This window comes from Ictalurus punctatus, chromosome 11 (assembly GCF_001660625.3).
Source record: "Ictalurus punctatus breed USDA103 chromosome 11, Coco_2.0, whole genome shotgun sequence".
Lineage (NCBI taxonomy): Eukaryota > Metazoa > Chordata > Actinopteri > Siluriformes > Ictaluridae > Ictalurus > Ictalurus punctatus.
Genome location: NC_030426.2, coordinates 14,661,199 through 14,679,494, shown reverse-complemented (window position 1 = coordinate 14,679,494; position 18,296 = coordinate 14,661,199). Strand labels below are relative to the sequence as shown.

Below are 18,296 nucleotides of genomic sequence, written 5' to 3'. Positions count from 1 at the left end.
CACAAACACACTCTACACATCTAATTAGTAAAACTAGAAAATGCACACGTTATATGTATATGTGTACATGTGTCATCATGGCAGATGGCAGGCCTACAGCGGCGTGTGTCTGAGCTGGAGGAGGGACAGCGTATCGAGCGGGATGCCCAGCATCAGCGTGAAGTCAGCATTCAGCAAAGCCAGCAGTGTCAGCAGGAAAAGATCACCTCTCTAGAGGCGGCTCTACAGGAGGAGCAGGTGCAGCTTAGGGAGCTGAATGTGGAGTTGAGTCTAGCACAGGGACGAGTTCAGGGTCTGGAGGAGCAGCTGGCAAAGACTGATGCTGTCCGCACCGATCTGGAGCGCAAGCTGAGCGGTCTGACATCTGCCCTTAGACGCACTCTGGGCATTGGACGCGGGGCGAGGTCCCCCACCCCTAGACCAAGAGGGAGGAACCCGTCACCATGGAGAGCTCACTCTCCTTTTAAAGGTCCATCACAATTCAACACAAGTTCAATTCAAAATAGAAAAAACAAACATACAAATACACTGTGCAAAATAAATAAATAAATAAATAAAATATGCAAACAAGTGTTAAACACTTTCATTTGAGTTTCATTTACATTTATTAAATTATATGATTGAGCATTTAATTTTATACTTACAAAGAGCAGTAATGCCACATTATCTGTTTGTATCACGTAAAACAAAATTGTGAAAGCCAAATGATGGTGTTTTTTTTAATAAGTTATAAGAAAATGTAAATAGCTATAAATATTTTTAAAGCTTTGTATGTGCATGCATGTATGTGTGTGTAAGATTATGTTATCGGTATGTTCACATTCATGTTTGTGTTTAGGAGCTGATCATGTATCTAGCTCTTCTCCAACTCGATCTGTTGGAGAAGATGGAGAGCTGGATCTGGACTCTGTGCAAGTGGTACTGCGCAACTTCCAGCAGGAGCTCAGAGACACCCAGAGAGAGCGGGTAGGACACACACACACACACACACACACACACACACACACACACACACACACACACACACAAACACACACAAACGTACATGTACACATAGACACACATACACATACACACACATGACACTTTAATATAACCATAAAATACCTCAGGACACTGTAAGCAGTGTTTCCCACGCATAGGTCACTGGGAGCCCAGGTATACTGACGAGCAGCCAAATGAATGAGACCCTTTAAAAACTGCATTTTATTTATTAATCCATTTAGAGGAGACAAGGTGTGTTTCCTACTTAATTTATGTGGACACAAATTGTCTCTTTTTTACTTGAATTAGACTTAAATATCTGCTTTATACTGAATACAGAGAAAAATGTTCCTATGTATTAAAACAGGACTTCCCTTTCTTACCCTCATTTATACTTTATGCAGCTAATAATGCATTCTTTGTACTGAAATAGGACCGAAATGCCTAGTTTGTATTGAATGTAAGCTGAAATATCTGTCTTTGGTAGGACGAGGCCCAGTCTCAGGTGTTGAATCTGAGCAGGCAACTGAAAGATCTACAGGCTAATCAGGAGAAGAGTAATGCACGAGTCCTGCAGATGAAACGTACACTAAAAGAGCAGGAGCAGGGTATGATGCCTGTCTTACAATGCCACAGAATATGTAACTGTCGTCCTTGTAACTGTTGCTCTGTGTGTGTGTTTGTGTGTGTGTGTGTGTGTGTGTGTGTGTGTGTGTGTGTGTGTGTGTGTGTGTGTGTGCGTAGGGAAACATGATTTGGCAGAGCGTTTAGAGATGGCTCAGGCCTCACTTACAATACAAGAGGATGCAGTGCAGTGTGGAAACAGAGAGAGGAGGATCATGGGAGAGGAGCTGTCCAGGCTGAAGTGTAGCCTGCAATCAGCCGAGGCAGGAACCAAAGCTCTACAGGTGTCACTCGATCATTCAAACACATTCTGAATATTCTGAAGAGAATCATCAAGATGCTATTATCAAATGGACAGCCTGGAATACACACTTGCTGTATTATAATTTAATCCAAGAATATATTTCTACCACTTTATCACTTGATTCATCTTCTCTTTATCAACACATTTGCCTTTCACTTCAGCTAAGCATAAGGTAAAGCTTTTTAGCCATTTTACAAATGTCTGCCTTTTCCATTCATGTATTATATGTAAGCACAGACAAAAGTCAACCCGGTCTCATGCAACTTAATCGCAGCACCTTCTATACAATTAATGTCAATGTGCTACTGTATGTTGCATATCAACGTATTAAGCATTCCCTCAAATGCTTTGTAGTCCACGTTCTGCACCAATATAATTTAACCATACCTACCTTTATCACTATGCTGTTTGAATAAGATTGATACAGTTGAGGTCTTAAGTTTACATACACCTTGCAGAATCTGCAAAATATTAATAATAATTGAATAATAATAATAATAATATTTTTTAAATAAGAGGGATCATAAAAATTGCATTTAGTTTTTTTATTTAGTACTGTCCTGAATAAGCTATTTCACATAACAAATGTTTAGATAGACACAATAATAACTGAATTTACACAAATGAACCAGTTCAAAAGTTTACATAAGCTTGAATCTTAATACTGTGTGTTACTTGGATGATCAGTGACTGTTTATATGTTTTGTGATAGTTGTTCATTGCTCCCTTGTTTGTCCTGAGCAGTTCAACTGCCCACTGGTCTTCAGAATAATCCTCCAGGTCCTATACATTCTTAGCATTTTTATGATCACACTTTTTTTTGTGATTAACATTTTGCAGATTCTGCAAGAGATATGTAAACTTATTATCTCAATTGAATGTAATAAAAAATTTAATCTCTTTTCTTATAACATGTGTGTGTGTGTGTGTGTTTGTGTGTGTGTGTGTGTGTGTGTGTGTGTGTATGTGTGTGTGTGTGTGTGTGTGTGTAGGAGAAGCTGGAGCGGGCTGAGGTATCTGAGGCAAGTCTTGCTGAGGAGTGCAGGAAGCTGAAGGAGACCTGTAAGACTGCGGAGGAACGAGCGTCCAGGTTTGAGATTAACCACCGTGCTTTAGAAGGGGAGCTGCAACGCTCACGTCTCCACACTGTAGAGCTGGAGAACGAGCATGCTGCCCTGATGGAGAGAGTGACCAGTCTACGGAGGGAACTGGGGGAGAGTGAGCAGCACACGGCTCTGCTCAAGGCAAGTGTTATGACAAGGCATTTATTGTAATGTAAACTAATAGACCTCAGTTACTGACACACTACCCTTGTATCAGTATAGGATAGATCAAGCAAAGATGTTGTGAAAAGTTGTTGTGGAGGTCCATTAAAAAGATATTACAGTATGTTCTTTAGAACAATAGTTATACCACAGCAGTGTTAAATGATTGATTCTGATAGTTGTTGATTAATTTTCTACAGTCAGGGCAATGCTCTGACAATATTTCCAGCTATCAAGTTTTATATTTATGTTCTATTTATTTAGCAATTTTTGGAAGGAGTCTAGGGGGCACAGTGGTTTAGTGGTTAGCACGTTTGTCTCGCACCTCCAGGGTTGGGAGTTCACCGCCTGTGCCTTGTGTGTGCGGAATTTGCATGTTCTCCCCGTGGAGTTTCCTCTGGGTACTCCAGTTTCCTCCCCAGTCCAAAGACATGCGATATAAGCTGATTGGCATTTCCAAATTGTCCGTAGTGAGTGAATGTGTGTGTGATTGTACAATGATGGGTTGGAACCCCATCCAGGATGTCTCCCGACTTGTGTCCCAAGCTCCCTGGGAGAAGCTCCAGGCTTCCCTGTGACCCTGTGTAGGATAAGTGGATGGATGGAGGGAGTCTCCAGTGTCAGCACTTAGTAAGAGTCAGAGGTAAATCCACCATGGTTTGGTGGTTTGAACAAGATGCATACTTTGTCTTATGAATTTCAAGAGAGAGGGAAAAAAAGAGAGGCTGGTGAGGGAGTGACTTTCTATGGCTGTTTAATCTAAATGATAACTAACTTATTTTGCAGATGTCCTACAACATTATACTGTACGTAACTATATACTGATTAAAAATGTATCAATCTTTAATATATTTTTTTCATTAATTGTTGGCAAATTAATGTGGTATAAGACGAACAAAACACTTTTGTTACTGGCCGGTACAATACGTGACCCCGACTTTGATTTTATGTCATTCTATGCCCAGTTGTGATGCTAAGATGCTGAATGCTCTAAGAGTCTGTTCTGATATTATATTTGCATCAGGTAAAGTTCGTGAGCCACTGTGTTTGACTGAAACTCTCAGGTTCTCCTGGGCGTGTTACAGGTGGAGAGTGAGAGAGCAGCGACAGCTCTTGCCCGTGCTGAGCTTCAGGAGGCTCAGATGCATGAGAGGCTGCAGAATCTGACCGCAGCTCTGAGTGAGAGTAACAGTAGCACAGGAGCTGCACAGGAACAGGCCGCTCAGCTTCAGAGCGCTCTCTCTGCCAGCGAGTATGATCGCAGGACACTACAGGTCAGTGATCAAGAAGGAGTGTGGACTTTATTAGATTTAATTTGTTGGGACAAAGTGCCCACACAATATTAGTAAAAGTATGAAAATGCCCATACAGATACATTGCAAAGAGTTTGTTTGTGCTCAATATGGAGAAATGTCTTTGTTGGATGACCAGTCTGTAGATTCTCAGGAAATACTTTACATTATGTTACATTCATTAATTTTATTTATGGCATAAGGTTATATCACAGCACTGTTGAATTCTTGAATCTGATTAGTCTGATTGGTGTAGATTTATTTACTCTAACAGCTGCTCTGACAGTGTTTGGCTGCAAGGCAAATCACAAGTTTATATTAATGCTCTCATTGTAATGTTTCTCTAATATCAACTTACACCCTCATTTTAACCCTGTAGAATCTAAATTAATAGCTCTAACATTGCCATGTCCTTAGCTAATGAAGATGCTAATTCACTTTGGCTTGACCACACAGTCACAAAGGCTCTGATTGTGACCTGATGTGAAATGTATGCCACTAAATTTTAAATGAAGCCTTCAGATTGAATCGATCATTTGACTCCCATCGCTACGGCTCCAGGTTAGTTGCACCATCATGCCATAACTTTTCCAGGTTTGAGGGCTTCTTTTCTTCGCATGAACCGTCAGTATGGCGGGATAGCTGTGCTATAAACCACCGGAGCAGGGTCATTACTTCTCTCCCAGCATCTCTGGAGGGCTTTCAAGCCTTCATTTGAAACAGAGTTTTAAAGATGCTGTGCAAACAAAAACACTGCGCTTGGTATAAATCTCCTCCAGTTTGCTCGTGACCTGTCAGACCATGCCAATAAAAAGGAAGAAAAATTTTTTATCCATGGTTCTTAACACTCTTTAGCCTTATTGAGATGGAGAAAACTGAAAGATATAAATGCTGAGTTTGGATGGAAAGGTGGATGGGAATGTGTTAGAGAGAATGGGAAAGAAAATGGCATAATATTTGTGTGAGTACAGGAGCAGCTGGACAAGGCTCAAGATGCTCTTTTAGACACTAAGAAACAGAACCACGTCCTGAACGACAAGCTGCAGAACCTGCTGAGGAATCAGGATGACTCTGAGCTCAGAATCACAGAACTGGACAAGCACATACGTGCTCTGCAGGAGGTAGCACAAATACATGCATACACACATTCACAATGAGAAATGCCCATAAACAGCATTGTAACCTCTGCATCACTTTCCATGTCCTAAGAATCCTGTGTGATTCATAAATATGTGATGTCTTCCATAAAATCATTATTTACATTGCAACTTTGTTAACCTCTGGCAATCCCAGGCTCTGCGGCAACAGGAACAAGAAATGCAGGTGGCCCAGGATGGTTGTGCATTTCTGCGGAGGGAGAAAGTAGAGCTACAGGAGCATGTGAACACCCTACAGACCTCACTTCATGGCCTGCAGGAGGACAAGACACAGATGGAGAAGACGCTTGCTCGCCTTGGCAAAGACAAGGCCTCCCTTAAACGCACACTTGAGAAGGTACTTTGGCGATTATAATCTTAAACATGAAAGTAAAGTGTGGATACAATGGAGTGATACAATATAGTGTAAATGTAGTGTGTGTGTGTGTGTGTGTGTGTGTGTGTGTCATTTAATGCCTGTCAATAAAGCATGTTAGCCATGCCCTTGATGACCCCCATTGTTTTTACTAGTCCATTGTGTCAGCAGGCTTTCCTGCCTCACATCAACTGGGTTTCCAATCCTGCACTATAAACTGTTTCCTCCATTGTGCCTGGTTGAAAAGTAGTAGTAGTGGTGATTTAGTTGGAGCATTCATTTATCTTCTTAACCTTTCAGACCTACAGTACTGTGCAAAAGGCACACGTGAGGAAATGCTGTAAAGCAAAGATGCCAGTAAAGAACAGTAATAAACTAAACAAAGAGGATATTTGGTGTCACAAGCCTTTACTTTTTAAAAATGTATCAGTCTCAGATACGTTTTGTGCAGTTTTATTGTATTATTGCGGGAAATTGTCTGGAAAGTTTTATTGAGCATCTTTGAAAATCTGTTTTTCTGGAGACCTTCCACACCCAGCATTATGTTTTTTTGTCAGAAAACTTGTCTATTATGTAATATGTTACATTCTTTACTTACATACAAACATTTATCTGTAACTTTTTTATAGCAATTTACAGCTATATATATATATATATATATATATATATATATATATATATATATATATATATATATATATATACTGTATATATATATACTGTATATATATATAGTATCTCACAAAAGTGAGTACACCCCCCACATTTTTGTAAATATTTGATTATATCTTTTTATGTGACAACACTGAAGAAATTACACTTTGCTACAATGTAAAGTAGTGAGTGTACAGCTTGTGTAACAGTGTAAATTTGCTGTCCCCTCAAAATAACTCAACACACAGCCATTAATGTCTAAACCGCTGGCAACAAAAGTGAGTACACCCCTAAGTGAAAATGTCCAAATTGGGCCCAATTGGTCATTTTCCCTCCCCGGTGTCATGTGACTTTTTAGTGTTACAAGGTCTCAGGTGTGAATGGGGAGCAGGTGTGTTAAATTTGTTGTCATCGCTCTCACACTCCCTCATACTGGTCACTGGAAGTTCAACATGGCACCTCATGGCACCTCATGGCATAGAACTCTTTAAGGATCTTAAAAATAAGAATTGTTGCTCTACATAAACATGGCCTAGGCTATAAGAAGATTGCCAAGACCCTGACACTGAGCTGCAGTACGGTGGCCAAGACCATACAGCGGTTTAACAAGACAGGTTCCACTCAGAACAGGCCTCGCCATGGTCGATCAAAGAAGTTGAGTGCACATACTCAGCATCATATCCAGAGGTTGTGCTTGGGAAATAGACGTATAAGTGCTGCCAGCATTGATGCAGAGGTTGAAGGGGTGGGGGGGGGGGGGGGTCCAGCCTCTCAGTGCTCAGACCATACACCGCACACTGCATCAAATTGGTCTGCATGGCTGTCGTCCCAGAAGGAAGCCTCTTCTAAAGATGATGCACAAGAAAGCCCGCAAACAGTTTGCTGAAGACAAGCAGACTAAGAACATGGATTACTGGAACCATGTCATGTAATGGTGTCAAGCGTGTGTGGCAGCAACCAGGTGAGGAGTACAAAGACAAGTGTGTCTTGTCTACAGTCAAGCATGGTGGTGGGAGTGTCATGGTCTGGGGCTGCATGAGTGCTGCCGGCACTGGGGAGCTACAGTTCATTGAGGGAAGCATGAATGCCAACGTGTACTGTGACATACTGAAGCAGAGCATGATCCCCTCCCTTCAGAGACTAGGCCACAGGGCAATATTCCAGCATGATAACGACCCCAAACACACCTCCAAGACGACCACTGCCTTGCTAAAGAAGCTGAGGGTGAAGGTGATAGACTGGCCAAGCATGTCGCCAGACCTAAACCCTATTGAGCATCTGTGGGGCATCCTCAAACGGAAGGTGGAGGAGCACAAGGTCTCTAACATCCACCAGCTCTGTGATGTCATCATGGAGGAGTGGAAGAGGACTCCAGTGGCAATCTGTGAAGCTCTGGTGAACTCCATGCCCAAGAGGGTTAAGGCAGTGCTGGAAAATAATGGTGGCCACACAAAATATTGACACTTTGGGCCCAATTTGGACATTTTCACTTAGGGGCATACTTACTTTTGTTGCCAGCGGTTTAGACATTAATGGCTGTGTGTTGAGTTATTTTGAGGTGACGGCAAATTTACATTGTTATACAAGCTGTACACTCACTACTTTACATTGTAGCAAAGTGTCATTTCTTCAGTGTTGTCATTTTAAAAGATATAATCAAATGTTTACAAAAATGTGAGGGGTGTACTCACTTTTGTGAGATACTGTGTGTGTGTATATATATATGGTATATTTTTGGTATGTATATATATATATATATATATATATATATACACCAAAAATTATTGCACATGCACCTGTGGAACAGTCCTTAAGACACTAACAGTTTACAGGTGGTAGGCAATTAAGGTCACAGTTACTATAACTTAGGACACTAAAGAGACCTTTCTCCTGACTCTGAAAAACACCAGAAGAAAGATGCCTAGAGTTCCTGCTCACCTGCGTGAACATGCCATAGGCCTGCTGCAGGGAGGCATGAGTACTGCAGATGTGGCTAGAGCAATAAACTACTATGTCTGTAATGTAAGATGCCTAAGACAGTCCTACAGGGAGACAGGAAGGACAGCTGATCGTTCTTGCTGTGGAAAATTACATGTAACCATGTGTCCCCAGACGTGATCAAGAACTTGCAAATGCCTTGGTGGAAGAGTGGAGTAACATCTTACAGCAAGAACTGACAAATCTGACAAATTCATCCCACATTGCAAATCATGTTTATTGTTAGAATATACAGACTTTCAGCTGTTTGCAATGAACAAATCAAACAAAAGCAACTGAAATAGTTCAACACAATGAATGCTTCAAGTGGTTTCCCCAAATTCAACTTAAAATGCTACGTATAATGATTTCTCCAGTTTCAAAATTATTTAACCCCATTCATGGCAAGCATCTTTAGTATTTAGTAGAGCGGCCTTTTACTGTTATGACCTGCTGCAAACGAGATGCATAGCCAGACACTAGCTTCTGGCAGCATTCTTGAGGAATTTTAGCCCATTCTTCATGAGCAATGGCCTCCAATTCAGTAATATTCTTGGGTTTGCGTGCTGCAGCCGCTTTCTTCAAATCTCAGCAGAGATTTTTAGTCAGGTGACTGTGATGGCCCTTTAGAATCTTCCAGGACTTCTTCTGCAACCAAGCCTAGGTGGAATTTGAGGTATGCTTGGGATCATTGTCCTGTTGGAAGGTCCAATGACACCCAAACTTCAACTTGCTCACAGACGGCATGACGTTTTCTCCTCTGATTTCCTGATACTTCAGTGAATCCATCTTGCCTTCCATACACTGCAGGTTTCCAGTGCCAGAGGATGCAAAGCAGCCCCAGAGCATCACTGAGCCACCACCATGCTTGACTGTGGACAGAGTGTTCTTTCTTCAGTCTTCTTCCTCCAGACATACCGCTGATCCATTGTGCAGAAAAGTTCCAGTTTTGTTTCATTGCCCCACAGAACAGAATCCCAAAAGTTTTGTGGCTTATTTATATGATTTTGAGCCGACTTTTCTTGTGCTTTTGGGTCAGTAGTGGTGTATGTCTTGGAGTGGTATGGAAATCTTCTGCATTTAGTACATGCCATACTGTGTTCATTGAAACCTCAGTGCTTGTTGCCACCAAGTCTTGCTGCAGGTCTTTTGCAGTCACTCGAAGATTTTTCACAACCTGCCTTCTCAGAAATCTGGTTGCAGCTGTCAGTAGCTTCCTTTTTCTGCCCCGTCCAGGTATTTCATAAGTTTTCTTCCCCTAGCCAGTTCAGGTATTTCATGTATTCCAGCTCAAGCACACCTGGTGCAACTAATGAACCCCTTGATTGCTTCCAGCCTTAAAATTTCAAAGACGGCCATTCGAAAGAACAAGGTCTAGCAGCAGACAATAGAGACAACAAAGCTACAGACCGGCAGATGGTGAAAATTACTTTCCACTGACCGGGATGACCGCCAACTCATTTGAATGTCACTCAACAACCGTAGGATGGCATTAAGTGACCTACATTGAGGGAAAAAAAGTATTTGATCCCCTGCTGATTTTGTACGTTTGACCACTGACAAAGAAATGATCATCTATAATTTTAATGGTAGATTTATTTGAACAGTGAGAGAGAGAATAACAACAAAAAAATCCAGAAAAATGCATGTCAAAAATGTTATAACTTGATTTGCATTTTAATGAGGGAAATATGTATTTGACCCCTCTGCAAAACATGACTTAGTACTTGGTGGCAAAACCTTTGTTGGCAATCACAGAGGTCAGATGTTTCTTGTAGTTGGCCACCAGGTTTGCACACATCTCAGGAGGGATTTTGTCCCACTCCTCTTTGCAGATCTTCTCCAGGTCATTAAGGTTTCGAGGCTGACGTTTGGCAACTCGAACCTTCAGCTCCCTCCACAGATTTTCTATGGGATTAAGGTCTGGAGAATGGCTAGGCCACTCCAGGACCTTAATGTGCTTCTTCTTGAGCCACTCCTTTGTTGCCTTGGCCGTGTGTTTTGGGTCATTGTCATGCTGGAATACCCATCCATGACCCATTTTCAATGCCCTGGCTGAGGGGAGGTTCTCACCCAAGATTTGACGGTACATGGCCCCGTCCATTGTCCCTCTGATGCGGTGAAGTTGTCCTGTCCCCTTAGCAGAAAAACACCCCCAAAGCATAATGTTTCCACCTCCATGTTTGACGGTGGGGATGGTGTTCTTGGGGTCATAGGCAGCATTCCTCCTCTTCCAAACACGGCGAGTTGAGTTGATGCCAAAGAGCTCCATTTTGGTCTCATCTGACCACAACACTTTCACCCAGTTGTCCTCTGAATCATTCAGATGTTCATTGGCAAACTTCAGACGGGCATGTATATGTGCTTTCTTGAGCAGGGGGACCTTGCGGGTGCCTCAGGATTTCAGTCCTTCACGGCGTAGTGTGTTACCAATTGTTTTCTTGGTGACTATGGTCCCAGCTGCCTTGAGATCATCGACAAGCTCCTCCCATATAGTTCTGGTCTGATTCCTCACTGTTCTCATGATCATTACAACTCCACGAGGTGAGATCTTGCATGGAGCCCCAGGTCGAGGGAGATTGACAGTTCTTTTGTGTTTCTTCCATTTGCGAATAATCGCACCAACTGTTGTCACCTTCTCGCCAAGCTGCTTGGCAATGGTCTTGTAGCCCATTCCAGACTTGTGTAGGTCTACAATCTTGTCCCTGACATCCTTGGAGAGCTCTTTGGTCTTGGCCATGGTGGAGAGTTTGGAATCTGATTCATTGATTGCTTCTGTGGACAGGTGTCTTTTATACAGGTAACAAGATGAGATTAGGAGCACTCCCTTTAAGAGTGTGCTCCTAATCTCAGCTCATTACCTGTATAAAAGACACCTGGGAGCCAGAAATCTTTCTTATTGAGAGGGGGTCAAATACATATTTCCCTCATTAAAATGCAAATCAATTTATAACATTTTTGACATGCGTTTTTCTGGATTTTTTATTATTTTATTTTTTTTTTGTTATTCTGTCTCTCACTGTTCAAATAAATCTACCATTAAAATTATAGAATGATAATTTCTTTGTAAGTGGGCAAACGTACAAAATCAGCAGGGGATCAAATACTTTTTTCCCTCACTGCACAAAAAGAATGCCAAACGGCAGCTTGGGTGAAGTGCATGGCGAGAATGGTTCGAAATATGCTCCTAGAAAAAAAAGCTAGAAAAAAGCCTTTCATCAATGGAAAGCAAAGAAGAGCCAGGCTGAGGTTTGCAAACGACCATAAGGATTGGACTGTAGAGGACTGGAGTTAGGTCATCTTCTCTGATAAGTACAATTTTCATCTTTGCTCAACACCTGGTCATCTAATGGTTAGACGGAGACCAGGAGAGGCCTATAAGCCACAGGTTCTCGGAACCACTGTGACATTTGATAGAGGATCAGTGATGATCAGGGGGTGCTTCAGCCAGGCTGGAATCAGGCAGATTTGTCTTTTGTGAAGGATGCACGAATCAAGCCACGTACAAGGTTGTCCTGAAAGAAAATTTGCTAACAATTTTCCCCAACTCTAAGGATTGGTTTTTACAGCAGGACAATGCTCCATGCCACACAGCCAGGTCAATCAAGGTGTGGATGGTGGACCTCCAGATCAAGACCCTGTCATGGCCAGCCCAATCTCCAGACCTGAACCCCATTGAAAACCTCTGGAATGTGATCAAGAAGAAGATGGATGGTCACAAGCCATCAAACCAAGCTGATCTGCTTGAATTCTTGTGCCAGGAGTGGCATAAAGTCACCCAACATCAATGTGAAAAATTGGTGGAGAGCATGCCAAGGCGCATGAAAGCTGTGATTGAAAATCAGGGTTATTGCACCAAATGTTGATTAACTCTTAACTCTTCCTACGTTAAAACATCAATATTGTGTTGTTTAAAAAATTAAAATGAACTTATTTTCCTTGCATTATTTGTTCATTATATAATTATTTGCATCTTTGTTGTTATTTTGACCAGTTGTTATTTTCTGCAAATAAATGCTCTAAATTACAATATTTATATTTGGAATTTGGGAGAAATGTTTTCATTAGTTTATAGAATAAACCAAAAATGTTGCTCAAATGCGCATCTATAAATAGTAAAACCAGAGAAACTGATAATTTTCCAGTGGTCTCTTAATTTTCTCTAGAGACAATGTTGTAGGAGCTGGACTAACTGTGCAACCTGATTGGGTTGCAGGTACTGCCTCATGCTACAAGTAGTGACAAGGACCCTAACAAAACACAAAACTAGGGACAAATCAGTTAGGAAGGATAAGGAGAGAGCAATTGTCTGTGGCTACCACCTGTAAAACCATTCCCTTTTTGGAGTTGTCTTGCTTTTGCTTCTCAAATACATCTTTTGTCACATTCATTTGCACAAAAGCAGGTGAAACTGATTCACAATCACTTATGTTTCCTAACTGGACAGATTCATATCCCTGAAGTGTAACTGACTTGGTGTTATACTGTGATGATTAATTGTTCCCTTAATTTTTTTGAGCAGTGTATTTATAACTGCTAAAATATAAGTGGACTAACTTATTTTTCCGTTAAAAAAAAATATTGCTTTCAAATTGCTGTTGTCTCAGAGGAATAAAACACTTCAGGATGTGCTATCATAAGAAAATAATCCATTTTGGGGTATAACTTCCATATTACACCGCATTATGCCACCCATTTGTTGAGTATTTTCCTCTAACAAGAAACCCTTCAGGGGGCATGGTGGCTTAGTGGTTTACCCCGCACCTCTGCCCTGTGTGTGGAGCTTGCATGTTCTCCCTGTGCTTCAGGCGTTGCCTCCATCTACTCCGGTTACCTCACCCTGTTCAAACACATGCGTTATATGTTTAATGGACGTCTCTAAATAGTGTGTGTGCGATTGTGCCCTGCAGTGGGTTGGCACCCCATCCAGGTTGTTGGGCAGTGGTGGCTCAGTGGTTAAGATGTTGGACTAGTGATCGGGAGGTTGTGAGTTCAAATCTGAGCACTGCCAAGCTGCCCATTGCTGGGCCCTTAACCTAGTTTAGATGAATGTAAGTCACTCTGGATAAGAACATATGCCATAAATGTAAATGTAAATGTCCCCTGCCTTGTGCCCTGAGACCCTTGGGATAGGCTCCAGGCTCCCCACAACCCTGTGTAGGAAAACGGTACAGAAAATGGATGGATATAAACAATGTCTCTTGAGCTAGTAGTATATATTAGTCCATAATCTCTGATCAGCTGTTATGCAACCTACTAGCAAACTATATTCAAATATATGGAGTAATCAAACCAACAGGCAGCTGAATAAACTCTATGCTGTTTCTACATATCTACCACTGGTTAGTACTGTGTCTCTGGTTTGATGGGAATCAAACTACATATCTCTCAATATTGGAGCTAAGAATCAACAATACTACAAAACAACAGCACGTAACTGGACATCAATCCTAAACACGAAATCTGTGTTTGTGTGTGGGCATGTGTATGTATCAGGTGGAACAGGAGCGACGGAGGCGGGAAGAGCAGGCAGTGTGTGTTGGTCATCAGAAGGAGCAGCTGGAGCAGACAGTGTGCAGTCTGGAACGGGAACTGAGCGAGACGCAAGCAGAAACCAACACGCTAAAGGTTAGAGAGGAAAAGAGGCAGAGGCAAAATTAAAGAGTGAGAGTGAGAGGAAGACAGATAAGCATAGAGTGAGTGAAAAAGAGGGATAAATTCAAATACTTGTGGATAAATTAGTGGATAAATCTGTATCCAGTCACCTGAACCTCCATTCCACTGAAACCCAAGATGTGAGAAATATACTCCATCAAAATTCCATTTCCACTCTAAGCATCCTTTACTGGTTAGCCTCCAATTCTCTATAGCAAAGTGTGTGTGTGTGTGTGTGTGTGTGTGTGTGTGTGTGTGTGGGTAGTCCCAGGTTTCCCATATGGAGCAGGCTCATGCAAAGCGCCTCCTGGAGGTAACAACTCGCCACAGACAGGAACTAGAGCTGGAGACAGGCCGACTACGTGGTGCCAATCAGCAAGCAGAGCGGGCACTGGAAACTCGAGAGAAAGCCCACCGACAGAGAGTCCGTTGCCTTGAGGAGCAGGTGGGTAATGCTGAGGGGTTAAGATTCAGTGGCAGCTATGGAACTATTGATCAGAAGACTAAGGTATGAAGCTCAGGGGACAGAAAACAAGGTTACAGAGATCAGTAATCAGATGACAAGGTTATGAACTCCAGGAGGCAAAGGACAAGAGGATGGAGCTCAGGGGTCAGGCAATAAACCTATAGATTTCAGAGGAGTCAGAGGATAAAATTATGGAGCGTAAGAGTCAGATGATGAAGCTCTAGATTTCAGAAGGGTCAGTGGATAAAGATATGGAGCTCAGGGGTCAGAGGTAATCACGTTGGAGGGGTAAGAGGTCTAGTGGCCATAACTCCAGATAACTGGTATTAGACCCCTAATAATGACACATAATCCATAAGAGGACCATACCAATTAAGTCATTATCACTTGTTGGTTATTAAGGGTCATATTCAGAGTTAGTAACTTAAGCTCCAAAGTCATGTCAATATTTCCATGAGGAAAGTTTCTCATATTCAGAGCTGGTTTATACAGGCACTTAAATAGATTTTCTATAGGCAGGCACTTAAGTAGATTTTCAATAGCAACTAAACTACTGCCCTTTAAAACAAACACTTGCCTTTAAGCCAGAAGAAATTTGGGATAGAAAATGAGGACTAGCAGATTATGCAAATGTGTCTTAATGTACAGTAACAACATGACTGTCATATCAATATCTACTGATATCTACTATCAGAAAATATCTATATTGTTACATGCCAACTATTATGAGCTGTCCAACTAATAAAATAATACCATTGTTTTGGTTAACTAAATGTGCTATTCTGTAAATAAAAATGTCCCACTTTTTGAAGGAATACCTGACCAAGCACTTATTTGCTATGCTTCCAATTTTGTTCATCATTTTATACATAAAACATCCTTGAGATATGCAATGTGCAGATAAGTAATGTGCAAATAAGGTTAAGATTCTATTTCCTCTGTGCAAAAAAAAAAAAAAATTGTGGACTTTATTGATTAATGAATAGTGCTAGATTTATGTAATTAATAACGGTCATAAATAGCATTGCATAGCTATTTGAGTGTGTTTACAGACCAAAATGTAAATTTCAGCATGACATAGCCTATTGTGGTTACATCAAACTGTCACACAGTGGTGCTGGACTTGCTCAAGCTGATATGTGTGCAAAAATATGTCTCAGAGTCAAACTGTGTGATGAGACACAACACTGTATTGGCAAATTCTGCCCAAGTAGCGTGTAAATCCGCAGATAGGTCTGAATGTTAAATGAAGCAAATATTCAGATAGCTTTTGATGAAAGTGAATGAATGTCACAGGAAATCTTCTCAAACAGCTGAAAGCTGCCTTTTTCAGTTCTGTTTAATACAGTGTATTCTTCAACATCAAGTAGAACAAATTGGTATTCTTTGTCTGTTAAGTTCTTTGTCCGATACCAGTTAGAACCAAAATTTGAACCCAGTTCTGGCTGGGCTGAGGAAGAAGTCACACCGACACCATCGTTAGTTTAATGAAACTTCTTAGTTTAATTATACATAATGCATAATATATACACACAAGAAATATTGATAAAGAATTATAAATGTCAATTGGAGCAGGTCACAGATCAAATCAAAACATCTATTACGGAGGTTCAAGTGATATAAGAACTAAAGACTAAAACTAAAATTAGTCTACCAGATAATAATAAGAGGAAGAAGAAGAACAGAGAGAGAGAGAGAGTGAGGGCAAATGGCAGGGTGATTAGGAATTCTCAAAAGAACACATTCCACAAACACAAAACAATTTGGTTCTGGTACATCGTGACACAAACTAGAGACCTTCAGAACCGAGACACAGAGACAATGCTATGAAACATCATTTTTCACAACTGATGATAATTCCTGGTACTGTGCTCAGGTTTTAGGCCACAATATGCATTATCAGTGTCATAACAGCAGTGTCAAACTCAGGCCCTCAGTACAGGGTGTAGTGTTGATCCTGCTCTAACACACCAAGTCCACGCCCTAGGAGTTCTCTAATAAGCTGATGAGTTCAGTCCGTTGTTTTAATATCAGTAGAAATTCTTAAAAATAATCCAAACAAACCACACAAAAAAAATGCTCAGGCTGAATTGGAGATTAATGGTCATGTTGTAAACAACTGGTGTGTGTGTGTGTGTGTGTATGTGTATGTGTGTGTGTGTGTAAATCAGGTGTCCACACTGAAGGAGCAGCTGGAACAGGAGATGCGCAGGAGACAGACCTACATGAGCCAAATGCTGAAGCCTGGGTCCTAAACGTAGTTGTATCTAACTTCTAAGGCCACAGACTGGAGTGAAGCCCATGTGTCATCACACACTCCCTCTGCCTTCTCTCATTATGGATCTGGGCCAGCATGGCTCGCAGTGGCTACTCGGACGGATGTCCACATAATAAGCGGTTTTAACGGACGCACGCGAACACACACCCCCACACTCTTGCTCAAAGAACAAGAAATCACTCGCAGGACTGTTGGACTACATGAGCACAAATCCCCTCAGTAATCCTGATTGACACCGTTAAAAAACCCCAACAACAACAAACAAAGAGATCACTGTTTCCCCAAAATGCTCAGCAAGTGCCAAATTGTTTTAAGGATTTTGCTCGGCATGCGGCTGCGGCATGTGTTAGTGTGCTCTGTGTGTCCCTGTAGGCCTGATGATGATAGCTACAATGTGAGGATTTCAACCGCTAGGTTACCTCTTACACACACACACACACACACACACACACACACACACACACACACACACACACACACACACATACACACATGCGTTTTTTTTGTTACTATCCTTGTGAGGACCTTCCATTGACAACTATTAATGCAGCTAATCAGTGATATGCATACCTCTAAATCTAACCTTAACCTTTACGTCAGTAAACGAAAAGAAACATTTTTACTGCTTTGTTTTTAATAAAAGCTAATTGTTATTCTTCTAAAAAGCAGTTTTCCTCATGTGGACCAGTCAAATGACCCTAAAAGACATTTCTATCTTTGTGCGGACCAAATGTCCCTACAAAGATAGAAATGTCTTTTAGGGTCATTTGACTGGTCCACATGATGAAAACGGCTTTGTAGAAGAAAAACAATTAACAATTATAAACAAAACATGCCACCGCACACAAACACACACACACCCAGACACACACACGCACACTTAAAAAATATTCTGCACTCTTATATACTTTGTCGTGCGTCATCTATTTAATAAGTTTATTTCATGCAACAACATCAGGCTTAATGATAATGAGACCCAATCGTTTTCATCTGTCAGTGTTTAGGTCACTTTTGAGGTCAGAATCAAAGCGTAGCATTCATGACAATCTAGTGAAGCCATTTCGATTTTTTTAATCATATTTAATGTTAATCATCTTAACTACTTAATCTCTCTTGATTTAATATCATGATGATTTCAACACTGTGTTAATCCTTGAACATGCATTCTGTTCTTTTGTGAACAATTATGAAGAAATTGCTTGTGTGTGTTTTTGTTTTTTCTTCCAGTTCCACTCCACGAAATGATTTTTTTGAGCCAATAAACCCACAATGAGTGATGAAACAA

The 18,296-nt window shown here is 41.2% G+C and overlaps 1 protein-coding gene across 1 annotated transcript in view; it reads left to right on the top strand.

Annotated features, from left to right (window-relative positions):
- crocc2 (ciliary rootlet coiled-coil, rootletin family member 2) overlaps positions 1-17,695 on the top strand; it is a 65,226-nt gene extending 47,531 nt beyond the window's left edge. Inside the window, exons 27-37 of the mRNA XM_017480349.3 lie at positions 85-469; positions 839-966; positions 1,472-1,592; positions 1,729-1,892; positions 2,905-3,156; positions 4,263-4,451; positions 5,441-5,590; positions 5,763-5,963; positions 14,109-14,240; positions 14,533-14,712; positions 16,905-17,695. Of these exons, the coding sequence (XP_017335838.1) occupies positions 85-469; positions 839-966; positions 1,472-1,592; positions 1,729-1,892; positions 2,905-3,156; positions 4,263-4,451; positions 5,441-5,590; positions 5,763-5,963; positions 14,109-14,240; positions 14,533-14,712; positions 16,905-16,988 (1,986 nt within the window). The 3' untranslated portion in view covers positions 16,989-17,695. The remainder of the gene's footprint in view (positions 1-84; positions 470-838; positions 967-1,471; positions 1,593-1,728; positions 1,893-2,904; positions 3,157-4,262; positions 4,452-5,440; positions 5,591-5,762; positions 5,964-14,108; positions 14,241-14,532; positions 14,713-16,904) is intronic.
- Positions 17,696-18,296: the final 601 nt, after the last annotated feature.